Source organism: Chiloscyllium plagiosum, chromosome 26 (genome assembly GCF_004010195.1).
Source record: "Chiloscyllium plagiosum isolate BGI_BamShark_2017 chromosome 26, ASM401019v2, whole genome shotgun sequence".
NCBI lineage: Eukaryota > Metazoa > Chordata > Chondrichthyes > Orectolobiformes > Hemiscylliidae > Chiloscyllium > Chiloscyllium plagiosum.
In genome coordinates, this window is record NC_057735.1 from 6,130,033 (window position 1) to 6,147,770 (window position 17,738).

General features: G+C 43.5%; 1 protein-coding gene across 1 annotated transcript in view; it reads right to left on the reverse strand.

The window, feature by feature from the left end:
- The window catches only part of mfsd4aa (major facilitator superfamily domain containing 4Aa), a 61,164-nt gene that overhangs the window by 21,979 nt on the left and 21,447 nt on the right, over positions 1 to 17,738 (reverse strand). Inside the window, exons 2-4 of the mRNA XM_043716380.1 lie at positions 14,829 to 15,027; positions 7,501 to 7,743; positions 831 to 990 (exon numbers count right to left, since the gene is read on the reverse strand). Coding sequence (XP_043572315.1) covers positions 831 to 990; positions 7,501 to 7,743; positions 14,829 to 15,027 — 602 coding nt within the window. The remainder of the gene's footprint in view (positions 1 to 830; positions 991 to 7,500; positions 7,744 to 14,828; positions 15,028 to 17,738) is intronic.

The following is a 17,738-nucleotide window of genomic DNA, read 5'->3' on the forward strand; positions in this document are numbered from 1 at the left end:
CGTCGGACAAGAGGCAGGGTGCTGAATTTGCCACCTGATCCAAAGGCTGCAGCAATCTGACAATGCAGCAACTCTGAGTGCTACACAGACCCGGTCAGCCTGAATTATGTGCTCAAATCCCTGAAGTCAATTTCAAACCCATGTCCTTCTGACTTCATAGAATCCCTACCGTGGGGAAGCTGGCCATTCAGCCATCAAGTCTACAGTGACCCTCCAGAGAGCATCCCACCCAGCTATGCTTATTCTGCATAACCCTGCATTTCCCATGGCTAACTCATCTAGCCTGCACATCCCTGGACACTATGGGCAATTTAGCATGGCCAATCCACCTAACCTGCACATCTTTGGACTGTGGAAGGAAACCAGATCACCTGGAGGAAACCCACACAAACACAGGGAGAATGTGCAAATACCACACAGACAGTCACTGGAGGGTGGAATCGAACCTGGGTCCCTGGTGCTGTGAGGCTGCAGTGCTAACCACTGAGTCACCATGCTCTCAGACAAAAGTATACTGCACTAAATCAAGTTAACATACCCGCATGAATATATGTGTGAAGACAAAGTTGAAAATCACACGATACCAGGTTACAGTCCAATAGGTTTATTGGAAAAAAAACCCTTTTGGAACGTTGCTCCTTCGTCAGGTAACTGCTTTGAAAGTTTGTATAAAGCTGTTGGATTATAACCTGGCATTGTGTGATTTTCAACTTTGTCCACCGCAGTCCAACACTGGCACCTCCACATCATGTGTGAAGACAGATACACCTGCACACATACATTTTACTCTGCGCTGATATTCCACCTCTTTGTGCACACTCTTGACCAACCTTTAGCATGCAATGTCTTCTCCTGTCCTGGTGCTAATCTGTCCATCTGCAGATCAGGGGGAAGTTCCTCAGCTGGTAAGAGTGGTACACTTTTCTTTCCACAGCAACCCCCAACTCCCTGCTTACACATCAGGAAAAGTACAGCAATAGGCACTGGCAGCTGCAGAGAAACAAAAAAGTATTGGTTAAAATAAGAAGAGCTATTATGAGCACCTCCCAAGCATTGTCTGTACTCAGCCATTAATATTAGAATGCACTCTCTATTAGCAATGGCACTGAGAAATAACAGGTTCAAACTTTCTTCTGTGCAAGATTGATGGCTAGAATGTTTTTTTTTACATTTCATTCACGGTACATGGGCATTGCTGACTAGGCCAGCATTTATTGCCCATCCCTAATTGCCCAGAGGACAGTTAGGTTCAACCGTATTGCTGTGTGTCTGGAGTCACATATAGGTCACACCAGGTAAAGATAACACATTTCCTTCCCTAAAGGATATGAGTGAATCCTGGTGAGCTTTCCAACGATCGAACACTGTTTCATGGTCAGTATTAGACCTTTAATTCCACATTCTATATCGGATTCAAATGTCACCCTCTGACATGGTGGGATTTGAACATAGGTCTCCAGAATATACTTAGCAGATCTGAGATAAAGAATCTTTTGCAAAGACAGAAATTGCTGGAGAAATACAGCAGGTCCGACAGCATCTGTGGAGAGATAGCAGAGTTAATGCTTTGAGTCCAGTGATTCTTCTTCAGGACTGACAGCAGGTCAGGCAGCATCCGAGGAGCAGTGGAGTCAACATTTTGGGCATAAGCTCTTCATTCCAGAGTCTCTGTAAAGAATCATTAAATGGCTGGCGCTTTTAAAAAGTCAACACAGACATGATTGGCCAATTGGTCTCCTTCTGTGCTATACAAAAGGGTTTTATTTGAACTTTTGTTGGATCTTCTAATCACCATCCTGTGACTGTTATTGGAAAGTATGAAAAGTACTGTAACACAAGTAGAATAGCCAAAAGAATTAGTACATCTTGGCTATAGACAGTCAGTCAGATAATTAGCCTGAGCATCTTATGTCCAGGAGTAAACTCACAGAGTGCTTCATCACACTGTGTTACTCAAAGGGAAAGGCTGAAGGTGAGATTGGTAATAACATCAGGGGCCCTTGTGATCTGAACTGGAAATGGTGCCCTGTATAACGGCTATCACGTATGTGCCTCCATCGCTCCTCTCTGAGGGACCTGACACTTGGCTGGGATGCAGAAATATGAAACATCGAATGCCCTACCTCCAACCTTCCCATCTCTGGGTTAAATGGAGATGGGCTGTGAGCAGGCAGCTAGATTTCTCCCAAGTAGTGAGTTGGAAATTTCCATATTTGAATGAAGTTCGAACTTCACTTTTTACCCACGGTGACAGATTGTGTGTCTCTGGTCTTTAAAACCCCAACAGCTTTGTGAAGGAAGCGAATGTTTTGGCAACACTGCCTGTGGCTGTGAGGATCAAGTTTGCTTTTCTCAGCCCCACAAACCTTCCTTCTCCCCCTTTATTAAAAGAAAGATGATTGACCTGGAAGTTAATTGCTTCTCCTGCTATAGATGGCCAATCTGTGGGCCATTTTCTGCATGTTGTTCAGACCTCCAGAATCTTTCGCAAAAAAGTCTTTAATGGGAGCCCACTACACTGACATGAGGGTCCCGGAGAAGGTACAAGTGATTTGCCAGAGTGATTCCAAGGATGGGGAAGGGGAAATTTTAGCTGCAAAGTTACTTGGAAAAGTGGAGGTTGCTTTTCTTGTGTGCCACCGTGCCGCCAAGATGATGACAGGTTTGGAGACGGTAGGCTAAGAAAAGCTGAGCTGATGGCACAAAGACTAGACTTAAGGTTTTGGGCAAGAGATTCAGTGGAAATTGTGAGAACGAAGACAGCAAATATTGACAACCTGGAACTTGCTGACTGTGACTGGGGTGGAGGCAGGGATAATGAGTGACTCCAAAAGGAAGCTGGATGCACACACAAGAGAAATAAACTCTCAGGGCTACAGGGATACAGCAATAGCCACTGGCTGGATTATTGTACAGAGAAAAAGCATGGGGAGAGGCTGAATAAGCTGGGGCTATTTTCCCCTGGAGCAGCAGAGGCTAGGGGTGACCTTATAGAAGTTTATAAAATCATGAGGGGCATGGATGGGATAAATACACAAAGTCTTTTCCCAGGGGTGGGGGAGTCCAGAACTAGAGGGCATAGGTTTAGGGTGAGAGGGGAAAGATATAAAAGAGACCTAAGGGGCAACCTCTTCACACAGAGGGAGGTGTGTGTATGGAATGAGATGCCAGAGAAAGTGGTGGAGGCTGGTGCGATTATGACATTTAAAAGGTTTCTGGATGGGTTTATGAATAGGAAGCTTTATAGGGATATGGCCAAATGCTAACAAATGGGACTAGATTAATTTAAGATATCTGGTTGGCATGGATCGAAGGGTCTGTTTCCATGCTTCCATTGATTGACTTCCATTTGTGCCATTTAGTGAGTCTCATGCAGATTAAAGTGAAGAAGCAAGGATGACAAAAGATTAGCGTCAGGAGTGACATTGAAATTTTACAACCAGTTCTTAGACAGTAGATGGAGAGCACTTAAGATTGAAATAAACACAGAAGTGGAACAACACTGAATGAGACTATTCGACCCATCTTGTCTGCACCAGCTGTTCAGTCAAGATCTCTTGCTTTTTCTCCAAATCCTTGTACATTGTTGCTGTCCAAATAATTGTCCATCGTACTGTGGAATGCCTCAATTGAACCTACAGCCATCACATTTCATACCCAATTACTTATTGAGTGTGAAAGATTTATCTCCTTTTTCTTTGCTCTTTTTACATATCACTTTAAATCTATGCCCTCTCATTCTTGTCCCTTTTAGGAGGGGAAACATTTTCCCCCAATCCACTCTGTCTAGCCTGCTTATGATTTTGGAAATCTCATCAGATCTTCTGTCAACATTAGTCAATCTCATCAAATCTTCTGTCAACTTACTGGGGACAGTAAGGATTACAGATGCTGGAAGAAATATTCATTTTCCTGTCCCTCAGATGACCTGACCTGTTGTGCTTTTCCAGCGTCACCTTCTATCAACCTTCTTCTCTCCAAAGAGATCAGTTCCAATTTCTTTAATCTCTCTTCCTAACTTGCATCAGCTTAAAAACAGCAAACTGCATTCAATTATCAGCTCACGGTGCAGCCTGGCAAAAAAATCAATGGATGACACAAAGCCTTTGGTGAACAATATGTTTGGAATAATTCCTAGCTCCAAGTAATGATTTCTGCCAGCATACAACTATGACAGGATTAAAGTAAATTACTTGTCAAAGTCAACAAAATGTTAAATACTCAGAACCCTCTTGCTGATAAATAATTAATTGCAACATTAGATCTGGACCCAGAATGAAGGATTTTGAATGGCGGGGAAAGTAATAAGCAGATGACACTGACTTAAGGTTTTTAAAATTCATTCGTGGAACATGGAAGTTAGTGGCTGAGCCAGCATTTATTATTGCCAATCCCTCGATGCTCTTGAGAATGTGGTGGTGAGTTGCCTTCTTGAAACATGTGCTGCTGTTACATCCACAATGCTGTTGGGAGAGAATTGCAGGATTTTGACCCAGTGACACTGTAGGAATGGCGATATATTTCCAAGTCAGGATGGTGATTGACTTGGAGGGGAACTTGCAGGTGGTGGTGTTCCCATGTATCTGCTTCCCTCGTCCTTCTAGACAGAAGTAGTTGTGGGTTTGGAAGATGCTGGCTAAGGATCTTTGTTGAGTTTCTACAGTGTATCTTGTCGGTGGTACACGCTGCTGCTACTGAGAGTTGGTGGTGCTGGCAGTGGATGTGGTACCAATCAAGTGAACTGCTTTGTCCTGGATGGTGTCAAGCTTCCTGTTGGAACTGCCCCCATCTAAGCAAGTGGGAGTATTCCAACACATTCCTGACTTGTGCACTGCAGATGATGGACAGGCTTTGGGGAGTCAGGAGGTGAGTTACTCACTGCAATACTACTAGCTTCTGACCTACTCTTGTAGCCACTTGGTTTATGTGGTGAGTCCTGCTGAGTTTCCGGTGAGTGGTAACCTCAAAGATGTTGATAGTGGGGGAACTCAGTGATGGTAACACCATTGAATGTGAAGGGGCAGTGATTAGATTGTCTCTTGTTGGAGATGGTCATTGCCAAGTGGCCAAAGAACCAGAGGGGCAAATCTTCTTTTCTAACATGGTAGAATTTAATGGCTTAGAACATGCTGCCTGAAGAAAAGGCAGAAGAAAATTGAATAAAGCAAGAAGAGACCTACATTTATTCAGCACCTTTCACATCCTCAGAGATTCTGAAGCACTTTGTAGTCAATGACATATGTTCAAAGTTTAGTCACTGCAGTGCTAACTCTCAAAGACAATTAGGTGGAACTGATCAAAGAACCAGCACACTCAATATGGGCAGAATGGCCTTCTTTCATACAACTAACATAAAACATTAATTTAAGCCATTCAGCCCCTCTAATCTGCTCCATCATTAAGTAAGATCAGGCTGCGGCCTCGATTCCACATCCTACTCTATTGGCAATAACCACTGACTCCCTTCGGAGTCAAGAATCTAATAACCTCCGCTAAAACCGAAACAATGACCCCGCCTCCATCGATGTCTGAGGAAGAGTTCCAGAACCTCACAACTTCCTGAGAGAAAATGTTATTTTCATCCCTCTCTTAAATGGGAGAGCCCTTCATTGCTTAAGCTGTGCTCCTTATATTTTAGTCCCACAAACAAAACACCCCCTTAGTATCGATTCTGTCAAATGTCCTCAGGGTCTTACATATTTCAAGAAGATCACCTCTCATTCCTCTAAACTTCCAGGGACATAGGCCCAGCTGATCCAACCTTTCCAGGTAATGTGACACCTCTATCCTAGATACCGATCGAGTGAACCTTCTCTGAACTGCTTTGAATGTATTTGCATTCTTCATAAAAGAAGGGTGCCTGATTGTTTGATTCTACACTTGCCTGGATCACGTACAGATTGCTTGGTTAAAGAAGCAACTGGGAAAGAGTCATACTGGACCTGGAATGCTAACTCTGTACCTCCACAGGTGCTGCCAGACCTGCTGAGGTTCTCCAGCATTTTTGCATTTGTCACAGACTATCTGGGTGATTTATGTATTTGCCATTTGCGGTACCTTGAGTACAAATTGGCTGCCATCTTTCTCGCCTTCAAGAAGTGTTTGGGTTTAGAGGTGGTGGTGGTTTAGGTAGTTCCAGATTAGGGTATGTCCTATACGTTGTGGGGAGGTGATGACCTCAGGGTATTATCAGTGGATTATTGATCCTAAAAGCCCAGAAATGGGCCGGGGAACCTGAGTTAAATCCTACAATGGCAGATGGTGGAATTTCAGTTGGATTTTAAAAATATGGAATTAAGATTCCACTGATGACCATGAATTGATTGTTGCAGAAAAACATTTGGGTCGCGAATGTCCATCAGGGAAAGGAACTGCCGTGCTTATCTGGTCTGGCCTATGTGTGACTCCAGACCCACAGGCTCTGAACTGCCATCTGGACAATTAGGAAAGGACAATAAATAAGCCAGTGATGCCTTCATCCCATGAATAAATAAACAAAAAATATGGAAGTACTTCCACAGATAAGATCTTCTTGACTGGTTCCAACTATCTGAGGGGATCAGAAATGAATTTTCAGAGGAGCATTTTCTCTTTGGGATTTTGTTCTTTTTTTTAAAATTCATTCATGGGATGAGGGCATCATTGATTAGACCAGCATTTATTATCCATCCCTAATTGCCCAGAGAGAAGTTAAGAGTCAACCACATTGCTGTGGGTCTGGAGACACGTGTAGGCCAGACCAGGTAGATTAGATTAGATTAGATTACTTACAGTGTGGAAACAGGCCCTTCAGCCCAACAAGTCCACACCGCCCCACCGAAGCGCGACCCACCCATACCCCTACATCTACCCCTTACCTAACACTATGGGCAATTTAGTATGGCCAATTCACCTGACCTGCACATCTTTGGACTGTGGGAGGAAACCGGAGCACCCGGAGGAAACCCACGCAGACACGGGAGAATGTGCAAACTCCACACAGTCAGTCGCCTGAGGCGGGAATTGAACCCGGGTCTCGGGCGCTGTGAGGCAGCAGTGCTAACCACTGTGCCACCGTGCCGCCCACAAGGTAAGGATGGCAGTTTCCTTCCCTGAAAGACAAAAGTGAACCAGATGGGTTTTGCCCAACAATCAACAATGGATTCATGGTCATCATTAGATCCCTAATTCCAGATTTTTGTTAAATTCAAATTCCACCATCTGCCGCAGCAGGATTCAAGCCTGATCTCCAGAACATTACCTGGATCCCTGGATTAACAGTCCAGTGATAATACCACTAGGCCATCAACTCCCCTGAACTGCCAAATCTGCAGGATGGGCTGGAGGTAAAGTGGGGGTCGGCTGTGGCAGAGGAATGGAGTGCCCAGAGGGCTGAGGGATGGGAGATTCCATTAAGGTGTCTGGGTCAGGCTTCATGGACCAGCGAGCTAGTCTTTTCCTGCCTGTCACCACTGTCCGCTCACTTCAGTTCATATCTTCCTTGATTTGGTCATATCTTACATTGATCAGGGCCATGATCCAGAAGGCGTAGGACACTTGCGAGATGACAAGTCCGTCAGTCGGCAGCACGAACTGGGTCTCATTGACGACATGGTGGGGGACCAGGGACTTCCGAATGTGGGTCAAGTCAGAGAATGTCCCGTTCACAGTGCGGTTGTTCTGTATGCAATTTGTTTCGGAAAGGAAAGGATCAGCTATCATGGGGCTGAGAAATGCCCCAAAACCAACGCAGAAATGGAGAACCTGTTAGCAAAGAGAGAAGGAAATCGTCAAGCCAAGTCAAAAGATTTCCATCAATCAATCAATTAAGAAAGAATGAAAAACTCTTAAAATCACGATTCTTTTTTTCTCCTTTCTATTTGTTTAAGAAATGAGCCCCACAGGATCACTGAAAATTCTCCCTCTGGGGATGGTATCCCAATGTATCTGCTGCCCTTCAAAGAATCCCTACAGTGTGGAAGCAGGACATTTGGCCCACTGACCCCCTGAAGAACATCCCACCCAGACCCACCCCCTACACTTCCCATTGCTAACCCACCTAATCTGCACAGCCCTGGACACTATGGGCAGTTCATTATGTCTAATCTACCTAACCTGCACACCTCTGGACTGTGGGAGGAAACCTCCACAGAAAAGGGAAATGTGCAAAGTGACGCAGTCACCTGAATGTGGAATCGAACCCAGGACCCTGGCATTATGACATTGCAGTGTTAACCACTGAGTCACCACACCACTCCAAGAAGATAATGAGGATATCTCAAAGCATCAAGAAATACAGCCCAACATATGCCTGCCCAAAGGTAACATTATGCTCTAATTTGGAGATGCCAGTGTTGGACTGGGGTGTACAAAGTTAAAAATCACACAACACCAGGTTATAGTCCAACAGGTTTATTTGGAAGCACTAGCTTTCAGAGCGCTGCTCCTTCACAACAACCACCTGATGAAGGAGCAGCGCTCCAAAACCTAGTGCTTCCAATTAAACCTATTGGACTACAACCTGGTGTTGTGTGATTTTTAGCATTATGCTCTAAATCAGTGTTTTTGTATCAAACAGAAATTCAAGTGTTTTTACATGAACTACATTTAAATCCAGTTAATAGAACTCTGCTGTTTGACTTGTTCGCATTCCTGTCCAGTAAAGGGTTAACCTTTTCTAAAACAGAAAGCATCTGACTGGAAAATTAGAAGTCCATGTTTAAGATTGTGAAACTCAATGGTAGGTGTAACTTAAATAATTTGCATAATGTAAACAATGTAGGACAGAAATGCCGAGCAGTTTCTTTACATTCAAAATAGTATGACATTTGAAGTGAGCTACATTTTGCTCAGAGTCAAGCAAAACACAACAAGGAGAAAGAACTAAATATGCAGAAAATAAAGCCCACGTTCCTGTCTGACCTTCAGTGTTAGAGCTTTAATTCATTACAGCGTTTGCCTTTAGCTGAGAGGTTTGAATAAAATTCAGATCAATTATTATCCTCATGCTAATTCGTTGAAAATGGTTCATTCAAATCACTATTATTACTTCCAAATAAAATGCCAATATTAAAGCATGAGAAGCAGGGTTGAGTTAATTTATGTCAAATGCACCTGCTTTGTTTCCAGCCAGCATGACCCATGTTCTTATACAAACAATAATTTACCCTCAAATCCTTCCCCCTTGTCAGGCACAGTGCAGTTGGAGGTTTTGCTCCCTCATTGTCATCCTAGAGAGCTTAGGGACTTGTTTTCACTATTTTCAATTTCTTCAAAAATTCACTCCAACTAAATGGCTAGACAGCATTTAAATGTCCATTCTCATTGTTGTAGAGTCAGAGTCATACAGCATGGAAATATACCCCTCGGTCCAACCAGTCCATGCTGAACATAATTCCAAACTAAACTAGTCCCACCTGCCTGCTTCTGGCCCATATCCCTCCAAACCTTTCCTACTCATGAACTTGTCCAAATGGCTTTTAGAGTCATAGTCATAGAGATGTACAGCACAGAAACAGACCCTTCAGTCCAACTCATCCATGCCAACCAGACATTCCAACCCAAACTAGTCCCACCTGCCAGCATTCAGCCCATATCCCTCCAAACCCTTCCTATTTATATACCCATCCAGATGACTTTTAAATGCTGTAATTGTACTAGCCTTCACCACTTCCTCTGGCAGCTCATTCCACTCACGCACCACCCTCTGTGTGAAAAAGTTGCCCCTTAGGTCTCTTTTATATCTTTCCTCTCTCAACTTATGCCGTCTAGTTCTGGACTCCCCCACCCCAGGGAAAAGACCATGTCTATTTACCATATGATTTTATAAACCTCTATGAGGTCACCCCCTGACGGTCCAGGGAAAACAGCCCCAGCCTATTCAGCCTCTCCAACCCTGGCAACAATTCTTGTAAATCTTTTCTGAACATTTCAAGTTTCACAACATCCTTCCAATAGGAAGGAGACCAGAATTGCACACAAATATTCCAAAAATGGTCTAACCAATGTCCTGTACAGCCGCAACATGACCTCCCAACTCCTGTACTCAATACTCTGACTAATAAAAGAAAACACACCAAATGCCTTCTTCACTATCCTATCTACCTGCGACGCTACTTTCAAGGAGCTGTGAACCTGCACTCCAAGGTCTCTTTGTTCAGCAACACTCCCTAGGGCCTTACCATTAAGTGTATAAATCCTGCTAAGGTTTGCTTTCCCAAAATGCACCATCTTGCATTTATCTAAATTAAACTCCATCTGCCACTTCTCAGCCCATTGGCCCATCTGATCAAGATCCTGTTGTAATCTGAGGTAACCTTCTTCGCTGTCCACTACACCTCCAATTTTGGTGTCATCTGCAAACTTACTAACTAGACCTCTTAAGCTTACATCCAAATCATTTATATAAATAATGAAAACTGGCGGACCTAGCACTGATCCGTGTGGTACTCCACTGGTCACAAGCCTCCAGTCTGAAAAGCAACCCTCCAGCACTACCTTTGAGCCAGTTCTGTATCCAAATGGCTAGTTTACCCTGTATTCAATGAGATCTAACCTTGCTAACCAGTGTCCCATGGGGAACCTTGTCAAACACCTTCCTGAAGTCCTTATGTCTACCGCTCTGCCCTCATCAATCCTCTTTGTTACTTCCTCAAAAAACTGAATCAAGTTTGTGAGACATGATTTCCCATGCACAAAGCCATGTTGACTATCCCTAATCAGTCCTTGCTTTTCCAAATACATGTACATCCTGTCCCTCAGGATTCCCACCACTACCGATGTCAGGCTCACTCGTCTATAGTTCCCTGACTTGTCCTTACCACTTTGCTTAAATAGTGGCACCACGTTAGCCAACCTCCAGTCTTCTGGCACCTCACTTGTGACTACTGGTGATACAAATATCTCAGCAAGAGGCCCAGGAATCACCTCGAGCTTCCCACAGAGTTCTCAGGTACACCTGATCAGGTCTTGGGGAGTTATCCACATTTATGCGTTTCAAGTCATCCAGCACTTCCTCCTCTGTAATCTGGACATTTTGCAAGATGTCCCCATCTATTTCTCTACAGTTTATATCTTCCATATCCTTTTCCACAGTAAATACTGATGCAAAATACTCATTTAGTATCTCCCCCATCTCCTGCGGCTCCACACAAAGGCCACCTTGCTGATCTTTGAGGGGCCCTATTCTCTCCCTAGTTACCCTTTTGGTCCTTAATGTATTTGTAAAAACCCTTTAGATTCTCCTTAACTCTACTTGCCAAAGCTATCTCATGTCCCCTTTTTGCCCTCCTGATTTCCCTCTTAAGTATACTCCTACTGCCTTTATACTCTAAGGATTCACTCGATCTATCCTGTCTATACCTGACATATGCTTCCTTCTTTTTCTTAACTAAACCCTCAACTTCTTTAGTCATCCAGCATTCCCTATAACTACCAACCTTTCATTTCACCCAAACAGGAACATACTGTTTCTGGATTCTCGTTATTACTTTTCAGAAGGCTTCCCATTTTCCAGCCGTCCCTTTACCTGTAAGCATCTGCCCCCAATCAGCTTTTGAAAGTTCTTGCCTAATACCATCAAAATTGGCCTTTTTCCAATTTAGAACTTCAACTTTTAGATCTGGTCTATCCTTTTCGATCATTATTTTAAAACTAATAGAATTATAGTTGCTGACCCCAAAGTGCTCCCCCAGGGACACCTCAGTCACCTGCCCTGCCTTATTTCCCAAGAGTAGGTCAAGTTTTGCACCTTCTCTAGTAGGTACATCCACATATTGAATCAGAAAATTGTCTTGTACACACTTAACACATTCCTCACCATCTAAACCCTTAACACTATGGCAGTCCCAGTCTATGTTTGGAAAGTTAAAATCCCCTAACATAACCACCCTATTACTCTTACAAATAACTGAGATCTCCTTACAAATCTGTTTCTCAATTTCCCTCTGACTATTAGGGGGTCTATAATACAATCCCAATAAAGTGATCATCCCTTTCTTATTTGTCAGTTCCACTTAAATAACTTCCCTGGATGTATTTCCAGGAATATCCTCTCTCAGCACAGCTGTAATGCTATCCCTGATCAAAAATGCCGCTCCCCCTCCTCTCTTGCCTCCCTTTATATCGTCCCTGTACCATTTGTATCCTGGAACATTAAGCTGCCAGTCCTGCCCATCCCTGAGCCATGTTTCTGTAATTGCTATGATATCCCAATCCCATGTTCCTAACCATGCCCTGAGTTCATCTGCAGGTTAATTTATCAGTCCTACCTTGTCCCTGCCAGCCCTGACTGTTTGACTCGCTTCTTTTCTCAACTTTACCAGTCTCAGATAGATCTTTTTCCTCACTATCTCCCTGGGTTCCCCCCCTACCCCACCTTACTAGTTTAAATCCTCCTGAGCAGCTCTAGCATATCTCCCTACCAGTATATTAGTGCCCTTCCAATTTAGGTGCAATCCATCCTTCTTGTACAGATCACTTCTACCCCAGAAGAGAGTCATCCAATGATCCAAAAATGTGAATCCTTCTCTCATGCACCAGCTCCTCAGCCATGCTTTCATCTGCTCTATCCTCCTATTCCTGATCTCACTAGCTCGTATTACTACTGGATATTACTACTCTCGAGGACCTCCTTTTTAAATTCCTCCCTAACTCTCTGTATTCTCAATCTTTTCCCTTCCTATGTCGTTGGTTCCAATGTTTATGATGACCCTCTCCCCCGTGAGAACATTCTGCACCCTCTCTGAGACACCCTTGATCTGGCACCAGGGAGGTAACACACCATTCTGCTTTTTCGCTGCTGGCCACAGAAACGTCTTTCTGTGCCTCAGATGAGACAGTCCACTAACACAATTGATCTCTTGGAACCTGACGTACCCCTCATTGCATTAGAGTCAGTCTCAATACCAGAAACTTGGCTGTTTGTGCTACTTTCCCTTGAGAATCCATCATCCCCTACATTTTCCAAAACAGCATACCTATTTGAAATGGGGCTATTGTGCCCACATCAACCACTTCCTCAGGAAGTTCGTTCTACAGGTGGACCACCCTCTGTGTAAAATATTTGCACCTCCATGTCTTTTTTAAATCTCTCTTTTTAAAAACATATCCCCTAGTTTTGAAATCGTCTATCCTAGGGAAAAGACAACTACTATTAGCTCTAGCTATAACTCTCATTATTTTATAAATTTCTATCAGGTAGCCTCTCAACCTCTTTCATTCCAATTAAAAAAAATTCCCAGCCTATTCAGACTTTCTTTAGAATTCAAATCTGCTATACCCGGCAACATCCTGGTAAATCTCTTCTGAACCCTCCCCAGCTTAATAAAATCCTTCCTATAATTGGGTGACCAGAACTGGACACACTACTCCAGTTCTCACCAATGTCCTGTACAACCTCAACATGGCGTCCCAACTCCCATATTTAACGGACTGAGCAATGAAGGCAAGTATGCCAAATGCCTTTGTAACCACCCTGTTTATGTGTGACCCTTGAGGTGGTGGTGCTGAGCTGCCTTCTTGAACCACTGCGGTTTCTTTACTGTAGGTGAATTGACAACGGCGACTGTGACACAGCGTCTTGTTCAGTTTGAGACAGAGATTTTCAAAAGATTGGCAAGTTTCCAAACAGTCAGATTTAAAGCTTCACACCAGCAGCCTCTCACCTGCCTAACCCCAATCTTATCTAAACCTCTGCTGTTTGTATCGGGAACTCACCTTGATTCCTGTTCACCTATCACCTCCTGTGCTAACCAATCCACACTAGCTCTCGGCCAAAATACTTCAAATTCGAAACTCTCATTCGTGTGTTAAAAATCTCTTCCTTCGTTTCATTTGTGCACCCTGCATTGTCCCCCTCTCTGTAAACTCCTCCAGCCCCACAACCGTCTGAGATCTCCACACTCCTCCAATGTTGGAGTCTCTTGCTCATTCCGATTTTGATTGTCCCACCATTGGAGCCGTGTCTCCAGCTATGTAGCCCCTAAATTCTGGAATCACCTCCCTCTCTGCCTTTAAGATGTCCTTTAAAACCAACTTCTTTCGATAAATTTTTAGTTACCTATCATTTCAACTCGTGTGTGGCTCACTCGATAACACCCTGGTGACATATTCGAGCATCCATTCTATTTTAAAGGTACTATATAATCTAAGGGGTTTTAGAAAGAGTTTTGTACATGTGGTATTTGAACTTGGATGGTGGTCTTTAATTTATGCTAATAGTCTTATTAAGTTATATGATATCAGCACAGGCAATGGGAAGGCAATGATTGGGGGGGGGATAGTTAGCACTGGTGGGAAGGTGGAGGGGGACAAACTGCAAAGGCACTATTATTCATGAAAAGTTGTGGACGGTTGATGTGTTGGTGGGTGCTACATAAAGTGATAATCAACATTAGCGATTTTTCAGAAGATTTGTAGCTCAGGTTGATGATAAGTATGTAAGTTAGCTCGCTGAGCTTGAAGGCTTGCTTTCAGATGTTTCGTCACCATACTAGGTCACATCATCAGTGAGAGTCTCTGGTGAAGTGCTGGCGGTATGTCCCGCCTCTCTATTTATAGGTCTTGGTTTCTTAATCAATGTGTTTGGTCATATTGTCAACACTCCATCTTTGGCTATCAAGTCAAACCTGAACCCTGGACGTCTGAGCCAGAGGGATAGACACTACTCACTGTGCCTCAGAACCTCCCAAGATAGACGATAACCCATGAATTTAAGGGGTTCTAGTGTAGGCTCAGTCGATTGAGCATTTATTTTTTAACATTCTTATGCTCGTGATCCTATAGATAATGAGGAATTGGTTAAATAAATCTATCTGAAGACCAATATTGCCCAAGAAGTGTTTGCCAACCTGCAGAAAGACAGGCGAATCCTTCTGGTAGATGCGGACCAGCTGTAGGTTAGCGATGGTGTCTATGCAGCCCATGGCCAGTCCAGCCACAGCCAAGACGAAAGCAAGGATGATCACATTGTTACAGAAGGGGATGATGGAGAACACAGCTGATATCAGGAGAGTGGAGACAAATAGAGCACTCAGGGAGCAGGAGAACCTAGTGAAGAGAATAAACAGGAAACAATTATTAAAACACATGGGGAACAAGCATGGCTTTTCAAATCATGGGCATGGTACTTGGAAATGGTATTACAACTGACGAGGACTCTCTCCTCTCCTCTCCCTTCCTCCCTGTTGAGAAAAACAAATTCATGTAGTTGAGACAAATGAGTCATAATCGATAGTGAATGAGCTTCAAAGCAAATTCCACTACATGCAGGTACCTTCCAGATACTTAACTTGAAATAAGTGAGAAATTATTAATATGTTTCAGCAAACTGTAGCAGGGACATGCATTCCCCGTAAACCCCAATACTGGACTCACCCACCAAACGCAATCCTAATTTCTTCCTCACCGGTTAGAATGCCTGATCATTCAAGGGTTTCTAAACCATAGCTGATGCTGTGACTTTATAGTGATTTTTTTTCACCTTTATTCATTTACTCATGGGGTAAACAAGCCACATTTACAGGTCCCATTTTGTCAGATTGACCACTGAAACCGAGCCCGTCATCCTAGTGAATTCATACAGCATTCTCTCCAAGACCAATACATTCTTCAAGGTTCAATGCCTAGTTGTGCTCTGCCGAAGAAACAGAAAGGCACTGGGAATGTTGTTTGGAGTGGCAAGAGTCAGTGTGATTTTACACCTGAGTATAGGACCAAAACAAGCCATTCTGGAAGCACACCTTAAGGAAGGATGGAATGGTCTTGGGGTCAGAGCAGGGTAGATTTAGTCAAATAACCAGAAAAAAAAAAAGAACTGCGGGTGCTGGAAACCAGAAACAAAAATAAACAGAAACTGCTGGAGAAACTCACCAGGTCTGGCAACATCTGCGCAGAGAAAGCAGAGTTAACGCTTTGGGTCCAGTGACCCTTCTTCTGATCTGGGTTGATCTATATATGCTGAAGTTGTGGTGAGGGGAGAGAAGAAGCATAAATGATAGGTGGAGATGGGGCCTAGAGAGAGACAGAACAACAGTTGGACAGGCAAAGGAATGGGTAAAGGTCACCATGGGAGAATCAATCACTGCTTAGTGAGGACCATTAATTGCTGACAATGGGTTGGTTGTGGTGGCGTTATGAAGGATGGTGACCGGACCCGAAACATAAACTCTGTTTCTCTCTCCACGGTTGCTGCCAAAGCTGCTGAGCTTTCCAATAATTTCTGCTTGCGTTACGAGAGGGACACTTGAACTTCTGATTTCTCAGTAGCAATCAAGCAAATTGCAGTGGCATTCCCTAGAATTTGGTAAGCTAATGGATGATGCTATTGAAATTTACAAGACATTAAACAGAACATTTCGAGTCAGTAAGTGGTTACCTCAGCCATTTGGGGAGATAGGGATATAGTCAAAAATTTAGAGTCAGACCTGAGTTTAGGAAACATTTATTCATGCAGGACATGGTAAAAGTAAAATTGAGAGCGGGAATTTTTTGTTAACCAAATCTATTGAAGGGTATGGGTCAAAGGCAGGTCTATTGCGTTAGATTGCAAATCAGATATAATCACTTTGAATGGTGGAATAGATTAAAGAGTCGTATCATCGCATTCTGTTCCTACTAAGCAACTGTTTAAAGGAGGTGGTGCCATACTGGATTAGCAATCAAGACCTCAGTTTTAATGCTCTGAAAACATGAGTTCAAAATCCTAATGCAGATTATTAAATTTAAATTCAAACTTTAAATTAAAAAAGCTAGTAAAGATGACTTTCAAGCCATCGTCAATTGTTGCAAATATGTATCTAGTTCACTAATACTGCTTAGGGTGGGAAATCTGCATGTCCTTATCTGGTTTGGCCTACATGTGAGTCCATTCCATAGCAATGTGGTTAATTCTTAACTGCTCTCTGAAATGGCCTAGCAATCCACTCAATTCAAGGGCAATTGGAGAACAGGTGATAAATGCTGGCCCAGATGCTCATATTCCATAAATAATAACTTCTATAAAAATTTGCTTCATCCAATAATGTTCAGATTTACCTTTGATTGTTTACAAATAAGCAACAGAGAGCCAGGTGGATAAGCTATCCGGGAGACAGTGTGAGGGTTTGCCACCAATATTATACATGGCTGTTCCAGATACAAGAATGCCACAGAGTCCAAGCAACAGTACAGATTTCTTACATACCCACTGCAACAGACATAGCCCATTCAGCACCTCCAACCTGGATTGCTGCTCAGTTAGACTATGAATGATCTATATCTTAGCTCTGTTTAGCGAGCTTGAGTCCATAACCCTTAACAAACCGACTAACCAAGCTGAGGAGATGCTGGTGTTGGACTGGGGTGGACAAAGTCAGAAGTCACATGACACCAGGATATAGTTCAACAGGTTTATTTAACATCATGGGCGGCATGGTGGCACAGTGGTTAGCACTGCTGCCTCACAGCACCGGGTTCAATTCCCACCTGTCTGTTTGGAGTTTGCACATTCTCCCTGTGTCTGCGTGGGTTTCCTCCGGGTGCTCCGGTTTCCTCCCACAGTCCAAAGATGTGCAGGTTAGGTGAATTGCCCATGTTAAATTGTCCATAGTGTTAGGTGAAGGGGTAAATGTAGGGGCATGGGTCTGGGTGGGTTGCTCTTCGGAGGGCCAGTGTGGACTTGTTGAGCCGAAGGGCCTGTTTCCACACTAAGTAATCTAATCTAATCATAAACTATCGGACCGCTGACCCTTAATCCTCACAAAGGAGTAGTGCTCCGAAAG